The sequence below is a fragment of the Eretmochelys imbricata genome, chromosome 1 (genome assembly GCF_965152235.1).
Source record: "Eretmochelys imbricata isolate rEreImb1 chromosome 1, rEreImb1.hap1, whole genome shotgun sequence".
In the NCBI taxonomy this organism is placed as follows: domain Eukaryota; kingdom Metazoa; phylum Chordata; order Testudines; family Cheloniidae; genus Eretmochelys; species Eretmochelys imbricata.
Window position 1 is genome coordinate 337,772,098 of NC_135572.1, and position 26,215 is coordinate 337,798,312.

A 26,215-nucleotide genomic window follows, 5' to 3' on the forward strand; every position below is an offset into this window, starting at 1 on the left:
CTTGTGTAGGTTTTCTAGAATATGGAAGCTCTTCAGATATCACTATAATGAGCACAATATACATGCCTAGAGAGACAGATGTAAAGACCACTGTTTTCATATCTCATCTGCAACTCAGCTTCCCCAGTAGCACATTCCTGAGCACCCTAGATGCAATAACCATATACAGGCTTGGAAGGACTAGATTTTTATTGGTAAATGTTGGTTAATGTCTATTTCCCATAAATACAGAAACCAACAAAAAATATTCCCATCAATAATGGTCTAAATTTACAAACAGGCAAAATAAGAAAAATTCTGCTTGAGAACTTATTAGCGTTTGATGTAAGACTATTTACTTTGATATTTTGACATGTGATGTTGACAATTTGTGTTTTAATGATTATAAAGCTTTACCATTTTTAATCTCAATGCTACTGTCATTAAATTGTTATTGTGTGGCCCCCATAATTTCCCACAATTATGAACATTTCAATTGATAAACATTGAAAAAATGTTTAAAAATAAACATTAATATCTATCAAAATTACAAAAAAATTAAAATGAAATTCTGCCAATCCTACCCATATAAATTCAGAGGGAAGATTGCCACTCCCTACTTACCAACTTCACCAATTTCTGCAGCTACTAGTTGTTTGGAAGTCTTCAACTGACCAAGCTTAACCTACTTGGCCATGAGATCTCACTGAAGAACAGCAAAAGCTGGTGCTGCTTTGCTCAGATACAGGATATACTCTCTTGGTTTTTAATTCCTCAGACTTTTACATTCATGAACATTAATGTTACTGCCATTAAAAAAAACAGCTACAATGCCTCATAAAGTAAAGGCTGGTCAAAAAATTCCAATATCTCCAGTAGATATTTAAAGGAAGCATTTCAAATATCTTTGTGTTCAGTGGCTCTGAATTAACTACAATTATTTCAGTATCCCACTGTCACATGAATAACAGAAGAATTCAATGTAAACACAAATCTAGCAGACCTTATTGAAAACTAATAAAAGAAAAACAATATCTTGATTTTCCTTTATTTTCCCAACAAAGCCTCCATTGCATTCTTTCCCTGAAATCTTTTACGCTATTTTTACTGGAAGATGACCAAAACAGAGTGAGTGTTGAAAAAGCTCTTTATACTGGCTTATCAGAAATTCTTAGCATTCTTTTAAAAGTTGACAAGGCGGGGGAATGGCTTTTCACAAGTAAATGAAGCAGATAAACTATAGATGAAAAACTGAACTGTTCAGGAAATGTGCAAGCAATGTATGTTGCAGAGAAGGGGCCTTCCAAGAGGCTGCACTTATGTCACCCACACACCTTCTAGGGGTGGTGTTCTGTCCCATCTAGTGGCACTGATACCACTTAAAGAGAGAGAGAGAAAATGAGTCTGCTCTACAGCCTTAGCTAATAGCCAGTTGACTTTTAGCTCATACGGTAGAGGCTCACGCTCTAAGCTCCAAAGGCCGCAGGTTCAATTCCTCCCACCGACAACCGTGGTCTGTTGGTGTTATACTTACACTAGCAATATTCATAGCTCTAATTCACTACAGGGGCAGCTGAACCATGGGTAGCAATGGTGGAAGCACAGTGTAGCCAGGACTTAGGCATTTTTTCCTTTAGTTTCTAACCATACTGCCCAAATTGTGTCTACACTACAGCTTCCGCTAGTACACCTGCACCAGTAGTAAGTAACAGTTTTAAAGCTTGTTAGTGTAGACCAGGCTAATGTGGTACAGAATGTTCCCAGTTAAAAATGTTGCATTAAAAAATAGGGTTGTGGCTTAATCCTGGTTTATTATTACTATTTGTGTTGCCTTAGCAGCTAGAGATCCCAAATAAGAGTCATTATACTAACTGCTGTAATAAAAAAGTAGTCCGTGCCCCAAAGAGCTTGTAATTTTAGTGCATGATCAGAGACAACAGGTGGATATACAACAAACATGGGTGCAGGGAGGAAAGACAAAGTAACAGTGAAACGATCATGGTTAACGTAACAGAATGGTTAACAGTCATAGCACACCAATTATCTAGCCATTGTCCACTGTACTGTAGGTGTCAAGGCAGAGGTGAGTTTTAAGGTGGGATCCGAAGAAGGATAATGTTGCAGCTTTGCAGAGAATTACTTGGATAGCTACCCTCAGCCTAACCAAAATCCCCTGACAATTTAAGAGGATAATGTGTTCTCCTCTCTCTGTCCTATTCTGTTGTGTTGTACTTCTGTAAGCTGTTAATAGCTGCTGTGGGTTTCAGTCCAGAAAGACTGCACTTATATGATGTGCAGGTACAGATTTTATTTTAATTCGTTAAAGTTTGTAACATACTTCTGCAATACTCTGAGACAAAATATACTGCTAGATATTCCTACAAAAAAATACAATGACACAGGATAAACTACAAAGGGCCTGATTCTCTTTCACACTGAGGTGCCATTTTGGCAGTGTAAAGGGGCCTTAAAGTGGGTGTGATTTACATTTCCAGTGACCAAGGCCTGGTCTACATTAGCAAATTAGGTCAGCTTTACTATGTCTCTCAGGGGAGTGAAAAATCCACACGCCTGAGCAGCGTAGTTAAGCTGACCTAACTCCCAGTGTAGACTGCTAGGTCGATACAGTGGAGGTTGGTGGGACCAGCCCTGTGCAGAGACTGTGGGGGAGGGGGGAGCATCCAAGGGCATTGGATGCCCCCCAAACTGTATACCAGTCCCAGCGCTCCAGAGCCTGCAAGAGTTCAATGAATAACTTATTCAGCAAGTGGAGCCATGTTTTTCTATTTGTGGGATAGAGACAGGCATATCATAATTTCCTCCCATTTATTCAACAGATACCTTGTCCTATTGTTTGCATTCTGGGTTGCCCAAAATTCAAAAATCAAGATATGTTATTCAATAAGGAATGGTCAGATAAATCATACCACATTGTCTCTGTTCTGTGATTGGGTGAATGTGCAATCACTGCACATACACACACGTGTGTGTCTAACTTCCATATTCTCTATCCACAAACATTTTTATTAAGCCCTATGCCTCCCAAAAACAGAAGTCAAACTCTGCCTATGGGACCAGGCCCACGTGGTGGAGTTCAGGGAGGAAGTGCCACCTCCATCCCTGACTCAACTCAGCAGGCCACCCAGCCTGTCTGGGTTGGGGGAAGGCGCAACCAAGAAATCAGGGGGGAGCATGTGACCCCGCATGCTTTCCCTGCCCACATACGTCACCTCCGGTAGGTGGCACAAATACACCTGCTTGCCCCAGGTGCCAAAATACGTAGTTATGGCTATGGTATCTATAATAGTATATCTGATCCTCAGCTGGCATACATGGTCATAGTTCCATTGAATTCAACAGACCCATGCCAACCAACACCAGCTAATGAACTGGCTCAGTGAGCGTATCTATAACAAGTTTCAGACAAAACTTTCATATACTTTAATACTACAGTGCTAAGCTCTTTCATATACTTTAATACTACAATGCTAAGCACACCTCTTCAGATGTCAATCTGACTAAAAATGGAGCTCAACTTCTATATTACAGAAACGACATGTCTTGAAAAGGGGTTTTTTCCTTTGGTCCCAGGCCTGCTTTTGTAGACAGAAGCTAGATGTGCTTTATAAAACTTGACCCAGGAGTGGATATGTCTTATCTGAGACAAGGAAATATGCAGATTTATTCATTTAAGAAATCCATTTTCCAACTGATTGACTGATGGGAGAGAGCTCTCCCGGTTGCTTCGTTAATCCACCTCCCCAAGAAGCAGTAGCTATGTGAGTGGGAGAATCTCTCCCACCAACATAGCACTGTCTACACGGGGGATTAGGTCAGTATAACTATGTCAGTATAACTATGTGTCAGATTAATACAAATAACATCCTCATGTCTAATAAGATTCTACTGAAGGTTCCAAATTATGGACATGAGGTTACTGAACTCAAATTTTAGATATTTCAACCCAAACTAGGAATTTTAAAATAATCTCATGAGGAAATTAAGAACAATGAGAAAAGTACTATTTGCAAGATGATCATTTCATAATGGGAGTTTTGCCTGGTTAGGGACTGCCAGATCACGCCCTTTTTTTGGTAAAAGACCTTCGTTCTTCTCCTTTTCTTCTGTGTCTACCAGCTATTGCATGCTCTCCTTGCAACACTTCAATTGTGGAAGCGTCTACGCACTGTGAGGCAATTGTACAAATGGAATGTGATACAATTATACTGCATTATTGGTGGATTGTTGTGACTTAGGAGGAAAACTGATAGTTACTGAAATGCTTGAGCTGAAGAGATACTGTAACTAACACTGGACCTATAAGACAAAATTTTTACCTAGTGAAACTCTATTACAGTCTTCAGAGTTCCACCAGAGATGAATTTGGCCAAAGAGGCGTACTATTTTGAAAATAAAGGTGTACCATATCTTTCACAAAGGGAAGATTCACACAGCGGTACGATAAATATAGAAAGGATGGTCCAGTGGTTATGGTTCTAATTTGGGACTTAGAAGACTTGGGTTCAGTTCCCTATTCTGCCACAGACTTCCTGTGTGACCTTGGGCAAGTCACTTAAGGCTAGAATTTTAAATATATTTAGGCACCTTAAGATATAGATTGATGCCTAGCTGTATTTTCAAACTCGCCCAGGTCCCTAACTGCCACTGAAATCAATGAAAATCCCACAATGCACCTATCTGCATCTTGAGGCACCTAAATATCTTTAAAATCTGGCCTTTAGTCTCTCTATGCCTCAGTCCCCAATTATATAAAACAGGCATAAAATAGCACTTCCCTCTCCCACAGAGTTGTTTGAGCATAACAAAGACTCTGAGATGTTCAGATACTACTGTCATGAGCACCACATAAGTACCTGAGATAGACAGAACACATCAAAACCTTTCTAGAGACTCTCCTGGATTGGACAGGGAGCCCATAAACAAAGCTAAGTTTTGAGAAGGCTTTCCGGCAGCAATATAAAATTTCTACTGTTTGGACACACAATCAACATCTCCAAAACACTGCTCTCAGTCTCTTGCAAATAGACTCTACAATCAAGTGTCCCACCCTATTCTGAAAGAGACTGCTTCCACTAATGAAAAGGATGCACCAATTATTAATACAACAACCAAATTCACTTCTAAACTCAATGTTGTGAAATACAAAATAATTTAAACAATAATAATTTAGTTGCAGTCCTCAAACTAAGATGAAGAATTCCTGGCCCCACAGGCACACATATATGTGAGAAAGGAACTCCATATCTCTGATTCTCTTCTCACAGCAGTTTTACACCAACGTAACTCAAATAAAATCAATCACATTACCCCCTCTCCCCCTGGTTTACAGAAGTCTGAGGTCCATAAAGCTAAACAAGAACTTTTGCCAGGTCTACAATGCTATCCTGAGTGAAATACCTAGGGAAACAAAGATTAAGTTCTGCAATTATTCTCCAGTAGCAACTTGTGGTAAGCGAGATGTGGGATAAGGGAGAGATTTTTTCCCCGAGCACTAAGTTCAGAAAGGAGAAACAGCCAATCCCGAAATCAATGCTCTGAGGTCACCTTCAATAAAAACAGTTCCCTCCTTACTAAAGTGATGCCCAACCGTCATTTTTCATCAGTTCATGCCAAAGGAAAGAACAAGAACCTCATTTGTCTGCTTCTCCCACAACCACCTGTATGGTTTCTTCCATACCACCCTCTATATCTCTTCTGGACCACAAAGCCGCTATCCTCTCCTCTTTTAAGTCCCTCCTAAAGTCATACTTTTTCCATGATGCAATCAAGAAACTAGCTAAGTAAACTAGCTACTTTTTCATCTCAAGAAGGAGCTCCACATCTCTACAGAGTGAAAGTTAGAGGCTCAAAGACACTGGAATTAAAGCTGGAATTGGTGCTCTTTGACAGCTACTGAAATAATAGCGGTAGAAGTTCTAGGGTATCTGAAATAATTCAGGCCCAATTCTGCTCTCACACCAGCATAATTTAATCTGACATCAGTAGCATTAGCAGTTACACCAGTGTAAAAGACACTTGAACTTAACTGAGTGGAAGGCAGCAAAACAACAAAAAATAGCAGTTTCAGTCTCAGCTGTTCCATTTTTCTGTGGAATTATCCACTATCATGAAAGTCATATCCCCTTCGTTCATGGAACTCTTAAAGACCACTGCGTGACACAGGATTGCACTCATCAGATCCATCTCCAATACATGTAGAGAGTTCCTGACATGGAACATCAGTCTCTGAGGAGGAGATGGCTGTCAAAATATCCCCCCTCTGAATCAGAAGTTAGACACCTAAACTTCTATGGACTTTGAACTGAGGTTAACAAGTGCAAGGACTGCTCTTGGATTTCATTCCTGGAATTTGCCTAAATCAAAAACATTATATTTTTAAGAGTAGACCAGACTAATAGGTATGACTATCACATTCCAAAGTGTTATAGATCTTTTTTGCTAAAGTAGAAAAACCAATATTTTAATGTACTATATTTTTCAAAGGATAGATATGCAGTATTGTACTCAAGCAGTAAATGCTATTCAAACACCACACAGTTGTTATCCCTGATTTTTATTACTAATAATATACACCTGTGATTTTCCAGCAAAAAATATATATATATAAAATTAGCTGGCTGTATAAAAATATTCTTTATGTGTGAAAGGAAATCTTATTTCAGTTTTTACATTTAAAAAGGCAATATATATAGAAACACAGGAAGAAATAACATGAAGCAAGGTCAATATGTATTTACAAAGTATTTTCTTGAACTTAGAAACATTTTTATTCAAGCATTTAAGTAACCAAAGAAGTTCCAATAAAAATCCCTTTACTCTATTCATCAAGAAGAGTAATGGGCAGGGAGAAACCTATGTCAGGAAAATATTAACTCAACTTTTAACATGCATCAAAAGTGTAAAACATCCATTTAAAAAAATGTGAAAAAGATTTCCAAAGCAGAATTTCAAAGTACAACAAAGTTTGTACATCCTGAACAGTTTTAACAAACATTTTTATAAAAAGCCATCACCCTATTACACTCTAGCTATTCTTAGTAACTAAGACCCCAATTCAGCAAAGCATTTACGAATGTACCTAAGTCCATCTCTCTTCAGCAAAGCTCTGTCCTCCCTGAGTTCAGAAATTCCTGGTTTCAGATGATCCAATGTTGTTCTGCTATGTGGAGTGGTGGGAAACTAGGATTCCCAGACTATGACAGAGTTGTGTGAGGATTTCCTGCAATCCAGCACATAGCAGCTTTCTGACTAAAGTCAAAAATATAATAGGATGGTGAGTAGGTACGGGAACTAAGGGCAAGGGGGTGTGCTGCAGCACCCCCGGCCCACACCTGAGGCTCCGCTCCTGGCCCTGCATGTCCGCGCCAGGGGCTCTGCTCCCAGCCCTGCACCTGGGGCTCTGCTCCTGGCCTGGCTGCTGGCTCCGTGCCCGGAGCTCCACTCCTGGCCCCGTGCCCAGGGTCCTGACTGCCGGCCCCATGCCCGCCCCCAGCTGTGGCCCCACCCTCACGTCCCTTACCTCTGTCAATGCCCGCCCTCCCGGAGCCATGGCCCTGCTCCCAGCCCCAGCTCGGGGGTGGAAGGGTGCGGAGAGGAGGAAGTGGGGGCACGAGGTAAAAAGTTTGGGGACCCCAGCTTTACAGTTTTGTTAGCTGGCTTTCAACATCCCCGTTATAAAAATTGTTCCAGGGCCATTGGAATGGTGGCACCTTATGTAGGAAGGGAAGAGACCTGTCCATCCCATTGTTGGGGCCTGGTGCAGGCACAAGGTTTCTTGTGGAACTGGAGACTGTAGTAATGGCCCCAGAGTGATGCTGCGGGACACCATTCCTTCTCTCTTATGGATCTCCTCAGTGCACAACCTGGCTACTTATCCTACTGGGGGTGAGGGGAAGGTGTCTTCATAATAACTTTTTATTGTTAATAAAGGAACTTTAAAAATTATTATACACGTATTTTTAAAAAGAAAAATATAAAGCTTCAGTGTGCTTAAGAATAATACAGGAGCTTATCCAAAATATTTCACATGTAAAAACTGCCAAGTTTGAAATTAATGGCAGTAATTCCTCCTCATCTGTGGACTCACTAGAATTATTTTAGGCATCAAAATGACTCTGGAATAGAAGTTCAAAATGCATTAAAATTTGATCTGATTAACAATTCCATAGCTTTTCAACATTCTTACACTGATATAATAACGTCTCAAAAATCTATCGTACTCTAGGGGTGAAATCATATCTCTACTCATGCCAATGGGAGTTTTGTTATTGACTTTAATTGAGCCAAGATTTCACCCCAATTGTTTTTAACAGAATCATCATGGTTCTACCAACAAGGTCATAATGGAGGAGTTGCATAATAAATAGCAAATAGTCTCCAGCAAATACTTACTCTGTGGATTATTATTAATAGGATATAAACCATAATGGTTGCTATCACATTGAAATTGTCATGTGTTTATCTTCACCGTACAAAGCGCGTGCAGTAATTCTGCCTATTAAATTCCTTATGGATTGTGGACCACACCTCCATGTTCAACATAAGGTCATGTTCCATGACTGCTAACTAGTTTTCCATGAGGTTTGCCCCACCCGATGATATGCAGCAACTCTGCATTAAGAGGATCTGCTTTTCTATGTGAAATACCTGGTGGCTGGTGTGTTGGACTTAAAAAAAATATATTTAGCCTCATAATGGGATAAAAGCTTGAATTTTTTTACCATTTCAAAACTGCATGTGTTTAAGTAACCAAGCACAAAATAAATAATCACAAATCAGTAAAGCAGTTTTGCCCTTTTGAAATTCCAAAACAGTTAAGCTAATGCCTGTAAAACTGAATTAGTCATACATAAATTTCATCCAACAGTGAATTTTGATTGCTGAGTTATAAAAACTTTCAAACAAACAAGACCCATTAATATCACATTATAAATAGCAATGTTCTACCTGCACATTTCTCACTGTGATTACACTCTAAGACAGCACTTACACTGAAAGAGAAGCCGGAGTCACATGGTCCATTCAAGGTCATGCTATTTTAATTAAATGTGTGCACTGAAAAAATTACAGAGAAATAATTGATAAATTATGCAGAAATGATTATAATAGTCTCACTAACCTTGTTCCAGAACACTCAAGGTGTATTATAACTAAAAAAGGCAATAAGGTTACAAAAATAGATAAAGAATTGTATTGCCCATCTTTCTTACTCACACTATTGAAAAACACTCTTGGGAAAAGTAATTTGGGGGGAGAAAATTTAATATATAATGTTTGTGTTCTTCAACCAAGGAGTACTGAGACTAGATACTAGATTACACTGTGCAAGGATCCAGGTGGTAAAATATAAACAAAAATGGCCTTTTTAATAAAGAAGCTGTGTCCTGTAAGCCACTCCCTTTGCAGGAGTCCTCGGGTAAAGGGTATAGACTAGCATAAAACTGAGAATTACCTTGGAGAGGTAATTCCAGCTGGCAAGTTCCTTTCTGTCCAAGGACCTGGGCAGGTGCTTGGAACTTCAAGGAACATAGCTAGGTTGTCTGGCCAATGTGTTGAGGAGCCTATCCAAAACTGTAGTATATGACTGGACTGCAGTGAAAATCCTAATATTTGTAATGTATCTGGAACCTCAAGCCTTATGCATCTCATTCAAGGAACTGCAAGTAATAGACCGGAGTCCTGACTCATGTCACTGACCTGAGTACTGAGGGACATCTTTATAAATGGCACACACTGTAATGAATCACTAACCTCTTCTACTAAAAAAAAAAAAAAAGTTTGAAAAATGGCGAGGAAGTGGAACACAGACACTATTTCATGTACTATAATGATGTATTAACTAAAACCAACCAAAAACTAAAATTAATTGAGAAAACTACTTAACGTTTTTCTGTAAAGGAAAAAGAGGTAATAACTGAAATCAGATAAAGATATATTTACTTATCCCTCTGCCTTTTGGACATTTAAACTCAATGGAAACTGCTTTTCCCTTTCTGAAATCACAACAAACCAGTCAAGGCAAGACTAATCACTATTACATTTATTTAGAAGCTAAAACACCATAGCAGATTTCCTAGCACTCAGAGCCCAAAGCTGACCCAGTATAACAAGGTAGAATTGATTCAACTCTTTTCCCTTTCTCATCTTCTTGCATCAACTATTATGTCTCCTTGCCTTTTTTGTCCTTCAAGACACGATTTACAATACTCTGCACTTACCCCCGTGCCAGCTTAATGTATCAATGTACAAATGCCAAGTTATGTCAGTTGTCTGGAGATGTGACTTTATTGTAAGCAACTGAACACACAGTAGTATACTTGTAGAGCCCGATTCAAAGTCAAAGGGAGTCTTTCCACTGATTTCAGGGAACTTTAGATCAGGCTTATAATGTTTTTCAAGCATTTGAAAATCTCATAGAAGTCACTGTGAATAATAGGCCACCCACTGAAATGATGAAATTCAACTGCAAAATTATATTAAGGAAGTGTCTGGGGCAGCTGATGGAGCTGTCCATTATGCCTCCCAATCTGTACCAAGGTTACTCTTTTTGGATACAGAATACTGATATAGAACTTACTTCTACTGCAGTATTAACCTAGATTAATATGGCTGATCCTGAAATGCCTTAGTTTAAACACACCCACATCATCATCATCAAGGCACCTTCCCCCCCCTCCCACACACACCACCACGACCACCACCATCATCATCATCATCAAGGCACCACTTATGAACTTGGTTCTCCCTGGAGCTTCCAGCTGCTCTGCTCCACAAACCCTTCTGTGAGTCGCAGAAACCTTTGTTCCAAACCTTCTGTTAACCATTCCCTACAAGTCAATGTAGTTGAAAGAAGAAAAAAGGTTACACAGAAAATCCAACATCTTTAATCCTATTCACTTTCCTGGAAGATTGTTAAGCCACTACTCCAGCACTTTTCTACACAAAAGGAGAAACAGATGACTGGTTAAAGGTTATGGTTCTGTCCTCGAACGTCCCTCCTGTCCCTGCAGCGAGCACCCTTTCCCCTCCGGTGGTAGGATCTGAAATCCCCATTCCCCAGGCTCAGGAGATCGTTTTCATCAGGGATAAAGTGAATGACTTTTCCTATAACGATACTTAAGAGAAGCTAAACGAAGCCTCCCTAAGGTGCCAGGGACCTGACAAACAGCAGCAGCAAGTCACTGCCTCTAGGGGAACACGCCCAATGACAAGCAGAGTTAGGGGTACCCACACCCAACCTCCAGGCCCCTTTTTCTATCTATTAAAGAACCACGCGAGGAACGCCCGAAAGCGGCTAGGGAGCCCCATGGCTCCCTTCTGGCTCCGCAGCGCAGGCTGGTGCCCTGCATGGCCACAGTCGATGCTGATGCTCCCAGCCGCGAGCGTTCCTCAGCGCCTGCCACAGTGTTTGGCGCCTCTCCTCCCTCTCAGTGGTGCGGCTCCGTGTGTGTGTGTGTGAGAGAGAGAGAGGCGCTGCTCGCCTCACACGGGAACCTGAACGCCCCGAGGGACGCAGCTTCCCCACCGCCGGCCCAGGCTCTGTCTGCAGCACCCCAGCGTGCGCCTGTGCGCCCCGGCCCGGGGCCTCGCAAACTTTCGCCGCCTCCTGCCCCTCGGCAAAGGCGACAGGCTGCCGCTGACGCACATTTAATTCCTCCGGGCACACGCGGCGGGGCTGCCCCGCGCATCCTCCCCGGGGGCAGGTGCTGGACCCCGCCCGGGGTGCGTGTGTGTGTGTGTCAAAGTGCCACAACAAAGTTCCACGCAACCGAACCGCGGCGGGGTCCGCAGGCTGTTGTCCGTCGCCCCATTGCACCCCATCCCCTAGGCACTCCCGGGCCGCCCCACTTCCCAGGCGCACTCCCCTCCGCGCCCCGTCCCCTGCTGCCCCGCTGCCCCGCGCCGCGGCAGGGAGCCTGCGGCCGGCCCTTACCTTGCTTGACACACTTCAGCCGGATGGGGTCCTTGCAGTGCTTGATCACGGCCAGCACATCCCTGATGGTGAGCCCGGCCACTGGGGTCTCGTTCACCTCCAGCAGCAGCTCCTCCGGCACCAACTTGCTGCCGCTCTCATAGGCCACCTTGCCGGGCTTCACCTCCCCCAGGTACGGGAACTGCCCGTTCTCGGCGCCCCCTTTCAGCTCAAAGCCCAGCTGCCCCTCCTGGTTCCTGCCTAGGACAATCTCGTGGACCCTGCTCGTCCAGTGGCTTTTCTTCTTCAAGCCCTTGGACATTGCAGTGGGGATGGGCTGGCGGAGTCTCCCTGGCGTGCTGGGTGCTGGTCTTGAGCCGGGCTCCTTTTTGGGGCGGGGGGCTGGTGGGTCAGGGGGGCTGGGTCCGGGGCTGCTGCTGCGGCTCCCGGCCGGCTGAATGGTGGCACCGCAGGGGCCGTGGCCGCCGGGTGGCGAGGAGGATGGAGAGGTGGGGAGTGGGGGGGGGTGGGTGACTCGGCCCCTGACTGACTGTCAGTCTGGCTGGCTGGCTGGGTGTTTTTAGCTGATATCCATGGCAGCTGCGGCAGCCGGGACCCTGTGAGTGAGTGTGTGTGTGTGTGTGTGTGTGCACTAGTTGTACCGTAACTGGCAGCGAGGAAGCAGGGAGGGTGTGGGGAAGGAGGGAGGGATGGAGACGGCCCGGAGAGGAGGAGGAGGAGGAGGAGAGGCAGGGCTGTGTGTGCTGGGGGGGTGTCTGATCACGCTCGCCTCCAGCCTGACCCGGTAGTGAAGACCCAGAGAGAGGCTGGCTGGCACGGCGGGGAGAAGGCGGAGAGCAGCCGGGCTGGGTGGGGAGGAAAGGGAGGCCGCGCCCGGCCGAGCCCAGGACGGGGAAGGGGGCAGCGACCCCCGGAGCAGGCGGCCGGGCGAGCCAGCGCGCGACAGCGGGGCCCCTCCCCTTCGCCGCCCGCCAGGGATCGGCGCTGGGTTCCTGTCGCTGTGGCCCCGGCCCGTTCCCCCGCCAGGCCTCTCCCCTCTGCGGCCCGGCTGCCCAGTGCAGCGCCTACCGGGCCGCTTCCCACCCGGCTCCCCCTGAGCCCCTAACGCCTCCTGGCCTCGACCCCACAGGGGCTGACCACTGGGTGCTGCAGCGCAGCCCCCTAATCCCAGTCTCTGCTCCCCAGTGCTCATATCACTGCCCCCGAGCCGCTCCCTGGCTGACCCCAATTTCACTCCCATCCCCGCTGCGGGACCGGATCTGCGAGGAGTGGGCACATGACAACCCTAAGCAGCCGCAGCCTCGGATCTGCCTGCGGCCTCCAGTCCCTCCTGCTTCCTGTGAGCACCACGCACTGCCCTTGTTTGCCAGGTTACATTGCAGGCTCCCCGGCAAGGAGTGTGGCTTCTGTGCAGCCTGTACTGTCAAGCACCTGGCCCCTGGGTTGGCCCGTGGTAAAAACAATAATAGTGAGTAAAGTGGGAAGGAAGAAGTGGAGAAATCATCTCATGCAGCCTGCTTTTACCTATGCTTCCTGCTTGTCCTCCTAGTCCCAGTCACCCACTGATTCAGCTCATCTCAATCTGTTAAAGCAGGGCATGTGAATGAGGTGGTGGGGCCAGCAAGGCTGATCCAGGGGTTAGGATGGTAGCATTTGATTTTGGAGACCTGGGTTCAACTCCCTGCTCTGCCACAGGTTCCTGTGTGAGGGGGCAAGTCACTTAGGTCCAGATCCTCAAAGCTATTTAGGTGCCTAAATCAGTGGGAGTTAGGCACCTAAATACCTCTGAGGAATTAAGGCATAGTTAACCACCTGTAAACAGGATAACAGCACTTCCCTACTTAGCTTGAGTCTAAGCATATTAAAGATTGTGAGGTGCTTAGGTACTATGTTATTGAAGGGGCCTATAAATCCATCTAAAATAGTGAATTGGATGCTTTGAAGGATCAGTGGATGGATTTGGAAGATCTAGTTATGAAATCATATATTCTTGGTTTAAGCAGGCTTCAAATGGTGGCAAGAAAAACTTGACAACTATGAACTTTGAGGCCCCCTTAATATGTTCAACCACAAATACTGTGAATGTACACAGATAGAACCGTGAAGTGGCTCCAGATTTAGTGGCTCCCAAACTTCCAGTTTATCAGGTAGTATTGCCCTAGAACAAGTTTTCTAAGGTTGATTACCATGACCATGGGGAAAGGCAGGTCCTCCCCCACCATCAAAGTTCAGGTGGACCATACCTGGTGAAAAGAGTCTAGGGTGGACTGCAAGTTTGAAAAGAGTAAGAAACACCAGTAGGGTAGGTGAGTGAACAGTTGGCGGACCCGGAAAGGTAGAGAGCAGAAAGGGGACCTTGCCCTCACTGATACCTACTTGTCCTCAACAATCAGGCTCCTTGACACCAACTCTCTGGATTATCCAGGCTGCCCACTGCTCCCTGATTCCAAGCGCCTTGGCTGTTCAACACCATGCTACCCTTGCCTCACACACCCAGCTTAATATTTGCTGCTCTAACACCCTCTGCTCCATACTGCCCCCACACTCAGATGCACCTAACAGAATTTCCTAGCATGATAATGAAGTGATGGCATCCATCCCTGGGTTTTATAGGCAAATGCAGGACAGTCTCACTTCCTAAAGAGATGGGTTTCCCTCCGAGGGGAAGACTGACCAAACAGGGACAGAGAAAACCTCCCTGCTTTGGATGGAACGTTGGTGGACCTAGCCCATCAAAGGCAAGGTGAATGGTGATCTCCCACCTCATCTGCACGGGAGTGCAATGTGCATGTGCAGAATGGAGGAGTGCTGAATATATGAATGCTGGTACATGCGAATTGGATGCAGAACGAATGAAGGATGGGCTGTAGGGTGTGTGGAAGAGGTACCTTGTAGTTTAGAACTTGTAAAATGTTTTTGAAATATGAATGAAAAATGGCACACATTTGTCAATGAAATTTTTCACAAAAATTTGTTGTTTTTGGACCATCTCTATTGCAATAGCATGTAAGAACAAGTGAAATGGGTACCCGTGGAAGGGAAGGATGGTTCGATAAGCAAAGGACAAAGACCCTGATCCTGCAAACTGTTTCATATGGACTTCAATGGGACTCTATGTGAGTGCAGGAATCTGCTCACTTGGGGCAGCCTGCAGGATTGGGGCCGAAGGAAAAGGAAAAAGATAAAAAAGAAGCATAGAAAAATTAAAATTAAAACGTAAAATGGCAGAGAAGAGCAGATAATGAGATGGGACTTGGAGCATGCCTGATTAAAAGAGCAGTAGAAGTGGTAGGATTGCCACAAATAGGGCAGAAAATAGATTTAAACATTTTATTAAAGCTAATGTTAAAAAATTATATAACACAGGTTAAGAAAAGAGTGTTTGTACATCTGGGTTACTACAGCAATGGCCTGTATTTCCACAGACTTCAGTGGGAGCTGCAGGTGCTCATATCCTGTGAAATCAGGCCATAAACAGGCTGGCACTAGGAGAAGGCAGTAAAAGGGACTCAGGGTGAATAGCTTTTTTCCCTTGCCCCACCACTGTATTGTTTTGCTTTCTTGTTGAGAAAAAAAGGAAAAGGAGGTAGACAGCTGAGAAAAGGGAGTAAGAAGCATACCATCCTTTTGGCCAACCTTGAGCTTCCAAAATCCTTTTACACATACCTTTGCTGAGGCTTCAGCCCTATTAAAAGTGTCCTAATTTTTTCATTCAGAAAATGCGGTCACCCTGTTAATATGGGTATGATAGTCCTGAGCGTCTGATAATAAAGATTCAATTTATAAATAACTTAATATTCACCAGAACACACACGCACAGCTCTGGCAACTGTCAGGCTCTGGCTCTGGCTCTGGCTCTGGCTTACTATAAGTGTCTCTGGAACAACAGCCTGTATCTGTTATTAACTTTACAAAATATGTGTAGGAGGTGGAGAAGGGACTCCATTATATTTCTCCATCAATAGGGGCCAAGATTAATTTAGCCCTATTCATCAGGATTATTTAAGGTTTACAGAATTAGTTAAAATCAGGCCGACATTAACTGTGGAAAACTATTGTGCTAAATATCCAGTCTGTTAAAAGAGTCTGTAGGTTCCATTTTAAAACATATAGCTAGCAACATCAATCTGTATGCGATAGTTATTTGTATCAGGTAGAGTGCTTTAGATTTGTATTCCTTTGATTTATCCTACTAGATGGACAGTTGTAAAACAGGTAGGGCTTGTCTAGAACTGGTATCCCAGAAATGGGGTGGGGTGGGCTTGGGGTGTAGGGTAATTGTATTAACTTCGCCTTTGTAAGGGCCCAGCAATGTCCTTTGGTCCATATGCAGAGAGCTCTTTCGACAGGTGGATCCTGCTTTCCAGCAGTGAAGTGTGTGTGTAGGGAGGATATAACAATGTGCATGAGGGGAAGAAATGAAGAGTGGGTAGGTTAGGTTAGGGGACGAGTGTATGGTGCCAAGTGGGGTGCATATTGTCCCCCTGCTGGACCTGTGGAGATCAGAGTGGAAGCGTAATAAAGCCTGGGGATGTATTATCTTTCCACAGCATTCATTGGTACTTCCAGGAACAGTTGTAGCATAGCTTCAAAGGAGCATCAGGGAGCAGAGAAGTAAGGATCAATTCCATAGCACAGTTATTGTAGAGATATGAGGTCTCTGCGCATGTGGTTTGATCTCCTCCGGGGTCCAGGCTTGTGGCCTTTTCTGCTAGGGGGAAATCTTGGGTCTCTGACAGAGCTATTTGAAAGGTCTCAACCGGGGTAAAATCACAGACACCTCCTTCCCATTAGGCCACAAATGGGAGGGGGGTGATCAATTCCTGCAGGATAACTCAAGACTTGTTTTTTACATTGGGGTTTCTGTGCAAGTACAAGTAAGAACAATACAGAACGAACCACATTCACCAAACAAGACACAATTACAATTTATCATTAATTAGAGTCTGACCCTATAACGACAAATGTGTGTAATTTTACTCTTGGAAGTAAAGTTACACACATAAATATATGCATATTTTATTTAATAAACTATGTGGGCTTGACAGCTGGACAGTTACCTCCCTCCCCCATCCCATTGAGAATTCAATAAAAGTTAACCAAATTTCAAACTACGTTTCCAAATTTTGAGTCTTCTGATAGGTTATTTTTCCCCCATCACAGGTATAACCCAAATGTTGACATATTATTAGACTTCTGGATTGTTATTCTTATTGCCAAAATTTTCTTCTCTCTATAGAAAGTGATGTATCTCTCTGCCAAAGGAAGGAACTCTAGATCAGCTCTTACATGTTAGGATGTTAAATTTCCCTTCTGATGTGAAAGAGAGTGTTATGATGAAGGCACTGGACATGGAATAAGCAGATCTAGGTTCAGTTCCCTGTTCTGCCACAGAGTTTCTGTGCAACTGTGGACAAAATGACTTAATTTCTCTGTTTACCAGTTTTCCATCTGTAAAATGGGGATAATAACACTTCCTTTGTGCAAGAAAGCAACTCTCCAAGGCAGCACCTGACAATATGGGCCCTCAGACAACACCTTAATAATAATAAAATCCTTCTCACTCACTTTCTGGCTTCAAATTCTGATAATCTGTGCTTCAAAAGGGCTTAAACAATTTATCCAAAATCCTCTTTCCCCTAATCTCATACATTGTGGAGGTTCTGAAAGGATGGGACCTATTGAAACTGTGGATGGTTTTATATTATTGCAAAGCCCAAAAACAAAGGGATGAGGATTTTTTTTAAATCTTAGACTAAAACCACTCCTTGTTTTGCCCATCTGTGTTTTAAAGTGACTTTTTGATTATTTAACTGCAGGTTTCCAAACCTTACGGAAATGTACAACTGGTTGGAACTAACAACAGAAATGCCATCATTACTGATTTGGGAATATTTCCTCCAAAGGGTTAATCTGGGCTTCTGGATGTGAAGAAAAACAGTCAAATCCAAAATTGCATTTAAAAGTATATTTACATTTTTGGAAGTGAAGGACAGATTAAAGACAAGAGCTGGTCTAAATAATATGTTTTAAACCATATTGAACATAAAAGATATTGCAGAAGGCATTTCATTCTTCCTTCCTGACAGTTTCTCTATTGGTTTTTGTTTTAAATGTGACCTTTTTCCATTTTCCTTTCAGTCCCTGGCTATTACACTGTGAGATTATACATGTCCTGTGCTGCTCTTATGAGCTGTGCAGCTCAGGAGTTGATTAAGGAAAACTAGTTGGAGGTCAAAAACTTACCCACTGCAAAAACCTTGGAGACAAGCTGTCAAAATATATTTTTCAAGATTTGTTAAAATAAATAAATGCATGGGCTTTTTCCATAGGAATAAAGGTTTAAAATTACATCCCAATGTTTCCACAAATGGACTGAGATGCAAAAAAAGGGCTTGCTATCCTTTTAGAAAACAATACTTTGAACTTTGTCTGACGCTCTAAAGTTAACAAAATCCCCAAACTTCTGTTATTGTGACCAGATAGAGGAGTGCCACGCCTACAGTATCAGTTACAGCTGCTGGAATTCCAATAGCACACAACATACTCATGACTGGCCACTGAATTAAACAGCAGGGTGCGTGTCTGTATTCAGAATAGCTAGTCCTCTCTCATGCTCAGGGAGCCTGCATTGCTTTAGTCTCACCTAAATTAACCTGTACTGACAGGTGAGTCTCAGCCAGTAGCACTAGGTTGTCATTGCAATGGGCATCAGTGTTCAGCATATACCTGTCACTGAAGCCTTTTTAGTGCCTTTATTTTCCAAGATTGTATTTACTATTAAATGAGGCACTATCATAATCAAAAGCATTATTTAAAAAATTGACATGTTACATAACATCATCTTAGATTAATAAAACCCAAAAGCATTTTAAAATCTAATTTACTTTTCACCTTTCAAGTCATTTACATTTCATTCAGATCAAGTTGTGAAACTAAGCTGGTCTTTTTCGCTTGGTTTATAGTCAGTTTCCCTTCCCACTTTTCAGGAACTAACACAATGCTGTTGTGATTGTGCTCACAATGCTGCAGGGAAGTATTTAAATTTTGAAACATTTTAGGTTTATAGCATCCAATGAAAAGAGTTTATATCATTGGGGTATCATTCATATTCCACAGTTAAAGCTGTTACCACACGTCTGTTCTAAGCCTTATTTTCACTCCTTCCCCCACTCCCATCTTTTCATAGGAATCACTTTTCCATAACAAAAATTTTGCACTTAATGTGGTAGCAAAATATTTTCTTCCTTTAATTTTAAGCAGATAAAAATGAATACCTTTGAAGTTACAAAATATTTAAAATGACCCTTTTTAATATTTTCCAAAAAGTATCTCAGATTTTCATCCTCCCTCAGACTCAGGAATGGAACTTTTTACCAAGTTACACATTCATTTCTATAAACACTAGTGCAAAATATAGTATAGATTTTAGGAGACATGGCTTTATAGATAAATATATATAAACAATGTTTGTCACTGCTGACAGGATCTGTATGAACCGAGCTGACAGTGAAAGATTTACACCTCAGTCCATTAGCACTTCAGTGCTCAAAGTAGTGCTGAAGCACTAAAGTGGCTGAGCTCTCAGCTTGTTTACCTCTGCTAGCATGAAACATGAAGGAACTGAGTAGGGTCAGAGGCTGTGCCTTGTTTCTATTGCTCTGCTGAGTTAGCAAACTCAACAGAGTGTTTGGCTACTTAGTCTCACTCTCCTGCAGTGTTCCAAAGCTGTGCTGGCCAGTGAGAACTGGGGAGGCAGAGGACCTTGTGGCAAGTAGGAATTCCACAGAGCCCAGGCGCTGACTTTGTGATTTCCCAGGGGGCTGCTTAACTCCCACTCTGCCCCAGGCCCTGCCCCCACTCCACCCCTTCCCCTTAGCCCCCACTCCTGTGCCACCTCTTCCAGCCCCTGATCCATCCCTGCCAAGCCTCTTTCTTCCCCGTTCTGCCCTCTCCCCACCCCAGCGCTTCCTGGACACCACAGGAGGCCCGCCAGCGGGTGGGAGGCACTGGGAGGGGGAGAGGGAAGAGCAGTATTTGTACTAACTGCTTGATCGGTATTAACTTGGCTGCTTTAGCTCCAATGTGCTCCTCCAGCCATAACCACTGCCAGCAATGCTCCTTCAGTTTACAGGCTGCCACCCAAGGCTGGGCTCCCTGAGGATACGTTTCCATATGGAAGCAGTTGTAGTGTGTCTCCTCACTGAGATTGAGACAGTCAGGATGGGCCTTAGCAGGTGCGTAATCCCATACAGCCACAGGGTCAAGGCCTCGACAGGCTGCCTGGGCTGTGCCAGTCAGGTAGGGGGCCAGCATGAGGGTCCAATGATCTGGAGCCCATTGGAGGCCAATGCCACCTGCTTTGAATCCGTGCTTTTTGGGTTTGCTGTCTCTCTCGTGAGTAGGCTTTCAGACTCCCTCTGATTTACCCTTGCATCAGGGTAGGGAAGCAATCGCCTGCATTCTGTACCCTTTGGCAGCTCTCTCATCCCAGACATTCCTCTCTGGTTGCAGGTGTCGATGTAGTGCTGGTTTGGAGTGTGAGGTGCAGTCTCCTGGCTATCAGTCTTAGGGAGGCCTCTCCCCCTTCTGGGCACGACCACAGTCCAGAAGAAAGAAAAAGGCAAACAAACAAAACCTTCAACCCGCAAATCAGTCCAGGCTCAGCCCACTGTTTCTGGTGAAGCGAAAGGTAAATTATCACTGTGAAGCTGGCTGGGTTCCTAATGCCCTGCGTGTTTGAGAGGCTCAGGCTGAGTGCCCTGGATTCTAATGAAAAGCAGAGCAAATATGGTTCCTCTTTGTGATGTATTTGTAAAAAAAAAAGAAGTGGGTAAATGAACCTAACCTAAACTCTGTGTTCCCCAACTGAGAAGTGGGTAAACTCCTTTTACCTGCATTTACCCTCAGCTACAGTACTGGTCCAGGCAGCACTAAGGCTCTTCAGCAGCTTTCTGGGTAAGTTGCCCCTGTTCTGTGGGGATAGGCGCCCACCCCCTTCAGGTGCAACTGGCCTTACAGATTCACTGAGTTGGGGATGACTGTGCACGGAGAAGCCCTTTAACCCTTTCCTGACCAGGGTGGAAACCTATCCTACCACAACCCTAATCACCAACACAAGGTTAAGATCAGCTGATGGACTCTCTTGTTCAGACCCTAGATTAGAACATCTCATATTTCTCCTTTTGTCTGACAGAACCTGACTCTATGTATTGACCTTCCGAGCTCAGCATAACGTCACCTCTTTATGTCCAATAGAGTGACAGTAGGCTGCATTTATGCATTATGAATTTGGGACTGTGTTATTCTGATACCATGGCAATGAGCATGGTATTAAAAACAGCTAGAATAAAATGTGTTACGTTAACAAATGACGGACTTTCATGTTGTTTCAGAATTTCGGTACACATGCTCCATGGCATGTGAGAGGCTCCATTTGGAATTGAAATAATAAATTAAACAATAGTGCATCCAAGAGGGCTCAGTTACTTTAACGTGTAGTTTTGGCTGCATGCTCAGAAAATTCATTCTATGAACACAGTCAAGTTACTATTGTACATTTGGTTTACAAAAAAGCTCTTCTTTGTAGGTCTATTCTGTCAACAAGGGCCCGCCAGCTAAGTATGTTCTACTGCATCACTAGGTCACTTAATGTCACAGGTCCAATCAAAAATGATTTGTCAGAAAGCTGAGGGCTAGAGCCTCAGCTGGTGTAAATGGGTGTAACTCCATTGACTTGAAATCATGCAGATTTACACCCATTTACATCCAGCTATGGATCAGGCCCAGAGCCTTTCAAGAAATACTTATGGTGAGATTGCACAACCCTGGTTCACAAAGGGGAGCACTTACTCAGACATGTAGTTGCATTGAACTCAAAGGAAATATGCATTTGAAATAAGTGCTCACCTACATGAGTAATGGTTACACAATTTTGTTATTATTCAGTAAACGGGATCTTTGCCAAACATTCCTGGAATATTAAAAATGGATGAAAATTTTAAAAGTCAAAGAACTGTTAGCTTTTCCTTTGGAAATATATTTGCATATGTATTTAGGAAAAATGTCTTGCTTTATCATTGCCTTGTTATATGATAGCTGGAAACGAAATAAATACTACCCTGTGCTAGGTCAGAACAGGTGTTGAATTTTTTATCACCACTCAATGTGTTAAGGCTCTTGCTGACTGACTGTATAAATATACACATGCATGGAAAGAAATAGATCTAAGCAAAGACATCAGGTTCTTTTGTAAGTATCCTGCAGATTATTAACTTTATCTGAGACATTCCATTCAAGGATAAGCATTTTGGTTTTCTTCATACTTGAATAATGCTTAAACTCTTGTACATTGTCACCTTTGCACTAATGATAGTATTCTGCATTCATTTAGAAAAGGAGTACTTATGGCACCTTAGAGACTAACCAATTTATTTGAGCATGAGCTTTCGTGAGCTACAGCTCACTTCATCGGATGCATACCGTGGAAACTGCAGCAGACTTTATATACACACAGAGATCATGAAACAATACCTCCTCCCACCCCACCTCCTCACAAAAGCTCATGCTCAAATAAATTGGTTAGTCTCTAAGGTGCCACAAGTACTCCTTTTCTTTTTGCGAATACAGACTAACACGGCTGTTACTCTGAAACCTGCATTCATTTAGTTTCTTTAATCTACAAGCACCTTTATAAACTCTTTCTGAGTCTTTGTTATCCCCACCATGGTCATGGTCAGTATCGGAAGACAGTGCACCTAAGGTCTTGCACCTAAGGTCTTGATTTATGTGATGGTGACTCCAGTTCTTGGTTCCCTTTCAGAGAGAGGAGTGTAGCCTCAAGAGAATTGTAATACAGGAACTATACAACAAATACTGTATCTTCCTTTTAATCTCCTTTCGGTCTCATGTTAATAACAAAACAATAGGAGTGAATGTACCCCTTGGAAAATCAAGAGGAAAGTGGTTTGTTCAGGTTTTTAAAAGAGTGTTTTTAAACTAGAGTTTGGGGAGAGGGGGGTGAGAGAAACCCAAAGGACCAGCCCAGCATCAACAGAAACATTTGTTACATAAAAGGATCATTTGACTTCCCCTAACCAGGTTGCAGTGTACATTCCTTTTGTAAAAAGAAAAGGAGTACTTGTGGCACCTTAGAGACTAACCAATTTATTTGAGCATAAGCTTTCGTGAGCTACAGCTCACTTCATCGGATGCATACTGTGGAAAATACAGAAGATGTTTTTATACACACAAACCTGAAAAAATGGGTGTTTATCACTACAAAAAGTTTTCTCTCCCCCCACTACTCTCCAGCTGGTAATAGCTTATCTAAAGTGATCACTCTCCTTAGAATGTGTATGATAATCAAGGTGGGCCGTTTCCCCTGGAAATCATACACACTGTAAGGAGAGTGATCACTTTAGATAAGCTATTACCAGCTGGAGAGTAGGGTGTGGGGGGGGGGAGAGAAAACCTCTAAGGTCTCTAAGGTGCCACAAGTCCTCCTTTTCGTTTTGCGAATACAGACTAACACGGCTGTTACTCTGAAACCTATTCCTTTTGTGTGTGTCTTGTTTTCACTTCAGTCTTTAGTTTGAAAGATCGTCCAAGCAGGCATTGTTACCATTAACTATTTGTATTCTAGTAGCCCCTGGAATCTCCATTGTGCTCAGTGCTGTGCAGAAGATGATCCCTGCCCTGAAGACTTACAAGCTAAACAGACAAGACAGACAAAGTCAGGGAGAGAAAACACAACAACAGTGAGGGGGAATGCCTTTCCCGAAGTCACACACCAGGATAGTGGCAACACCAAAAATAGGTGCCCTGAGTCCTATTCCAGTGCCCTATCAGTTAGACCACACTGTATGTCTGATGTATTTGTTCAGCATTGACCCCTTATTGTTACAGTGATCTATGTTAGGGCCAAATTCTGCAGCCCTTACACAGAATAGCACTGCTTCAGTTGAATAATCCCACTGATTTATGTAGCAAATTGCCTTGTAAAGTGCCCCCCTGAGCAGAAGGTTGGGCTGTTGCACAGTAACTGCAATACCATTTAAAAATTCATTAGTACTCTTAACAGCCTTTGTCCAAACCCAAATTAATATCTTCCCGAGACTTCCAGCCAGATCTAGGCGCTCTGAATGGAAACCAAATAATGTATTGGCAATCAGAGAGTAAGTAGGTGGGTGTGGCTGGCATTAATTCAGCTAGTGTCAGCTCAGACGTGATCTGAGCCAGTGGCAAAGGAGGTGCAGGAATATCACTTGTCAGGGAGACTCTTGACTGTCGTGGGATAGTCATATGAATGAGGAGTAGTAAATAAGATGAAATGTTGTATAGACCCCAAAAAGGATGCCAGTGATGGACCAATCACTTGCTTCTTTGAGAAGGTATCAGCCAGGTGGCAATTATATCTTCAGTGGGCCATGCGCAATAGCCTAATGTAGTCTTGACTGATTGCATTTTTATGTATGTTTTCTAAAAACAATGGAAAATATTCTATATCTTCTACTTGTTCTGCAGGAGTGAGCGTCTCACTGATCAACAGTCCCAGCTTGATGCTACGGAGACAGCAAAAAGTGTGACCTAAAACAAGTCCCACCACTATAGATCAGAATTTTCCTAGCACAGTCCAAACAATAGGTGCAACGTACAGCCGCAGCCTGCCTCACTTGCCACAGCTCTCCAGCACAATCCTGTCCTGTCCTTGTACCAGGACAGATACCCCAGCCCTTCCAACCAGAGTACAGCCCTGCTCTTCCCAGAAGGAATCCCCACAGCTTCTCTGCTGGAAGCATTCCTCGCTCCCCCTGGACCTCTCACAGTTCCTTTGGCACTAGCTCTCGGGCCCTGGAGCTGTCAGTGGGTAAACCCTTCCGCTGCTGTCAGCCATCTCTGTCTCTTGGCTACAGCTCTCTGGCTTACTGCCAGTAGGCAGTTCCCTGTGTGCTCTGTTCCTCCTGCCTTCAGCCCTCTGGCCGTGGCTCTGGCATGGAGACACCAGCCAGAAAACTCCTCTTGCTGCTCTCCTGTCTTCAGCCTTCTCCCAGGAGACACTTTCTGCTTCCTTCCAGGACTCATCCAGTCTTCTGGCAGCTCTCACCTGCCCTTCCTGACTGAACCAGTCTGCACAGACTCACTGGAACTCCCTCTCTCACAGAGTAGCCACCAGGTGCTGCCCCACCCTCTTTCCTGGCAAAACTGTGGTGGCATGCCATGACATTTTTAGAGAGTCATGCAATTCTACACTTGCATGCAAGGTGCAACCTTGCATGTACGGTGCATGTGAGGTCCTGGTGTTTTGTTCTACAAAATGGCATCCTCTACGTGCTTTCAGCATCTGGACAGAGTCATCCCACAGGCATAGCCAGTCCTGGAGCATGCAATGCATACATGGATGGCATGCCACTGCCAAATTGAGAGCACTTATTCTGCCATACAAGAGCTGGACCTACTTCATTCACAGGGGCCCCAGCCACCCTACAACACTACACAATCTCCAACATTATCTTCTGCAGCATCTTGGGTGTTTGTGGAGAAAGTAAGTAAATAAGGAAGTGTAATTTTCCCCTTCAAATAACACAAGAACTAGGGCTCACCAAATTAAAATAATAGGCAACAGGTTTAAAACAAACAAAAGGAAGTATTTCATCACACAACACAGTCAACGTGTGGAACTCCTTGCCAGAGGATGTTCTAAAGGCCAAGACTATAACAGGGTTCAAAAAAGAACAAGATAAGTTCATGGAGGATAGTGGCTACCAGCCATGATAGGCAAGGAGGGTGTCCCTAACCTGTTTGCCAGAAGCTGGGAATGGGCGACAGGGGATGGATCACTTGATGATTACCTGTTCTGTTCATTCCCTCTGAAGCACCTGGCATTGGCTACTGTTGGAAGACAGGATACTGGGCTAGATGGAACTTTGGTCTGACCCAGTATGGTCGTTCTTATGTTCTCTGAAGTCTCCCATCCAAGTCCTTACCTGGCTCAACCCTACTTAGTTTGGGGGTTATGACTGGAGATTAGTACTCAGCATTCTTCTAGCTCTGCTCCCATGGCAATCAATGGGAGTTTGACCATGGTCTTGAATGGGAGCAGCATTAGGCATGTTTAAAAAATATCATCTTAAAGGCAGATAGTTTATTGCAAGTTATTCCTGCTTGACTGTACTTTTGCAAAATCTCAGAAATGGTCATTTAAAACTGGGAATCTTCTGAAGTTAACCCCAAAAGGAACAGGAGGACTTGTGGCACCTTAGAGACTAACAAATTCATTAGAGC

General features: G+C 43.6%; 1 protein-coding gene across 1 annotated transcript in view; it reads right to left on the minus strand.

Annotated features, from left to right (window-relative positions):
• MAGI2 (membrane associated guanylate kinase, WW and PDZ domain containing 2) overlaps positions 1-12,233 on the minus strand; it is a 1,194,001-nt gene extending 1,181,768 nt beyond the window's left edge. The window contains exon 1 of the mRNA XM_077807869.1: positions 11,933-12,233. Within this exon, the coding sequence (XP_077663995.1) occupies positions 11,933-12,233 (301 nt within the window). The remainder of the gene's footprint in view (positions 1-11,932) is intronic.
• Positions 12,234-26,215: the final 13,982 nt, after the last annotated feature.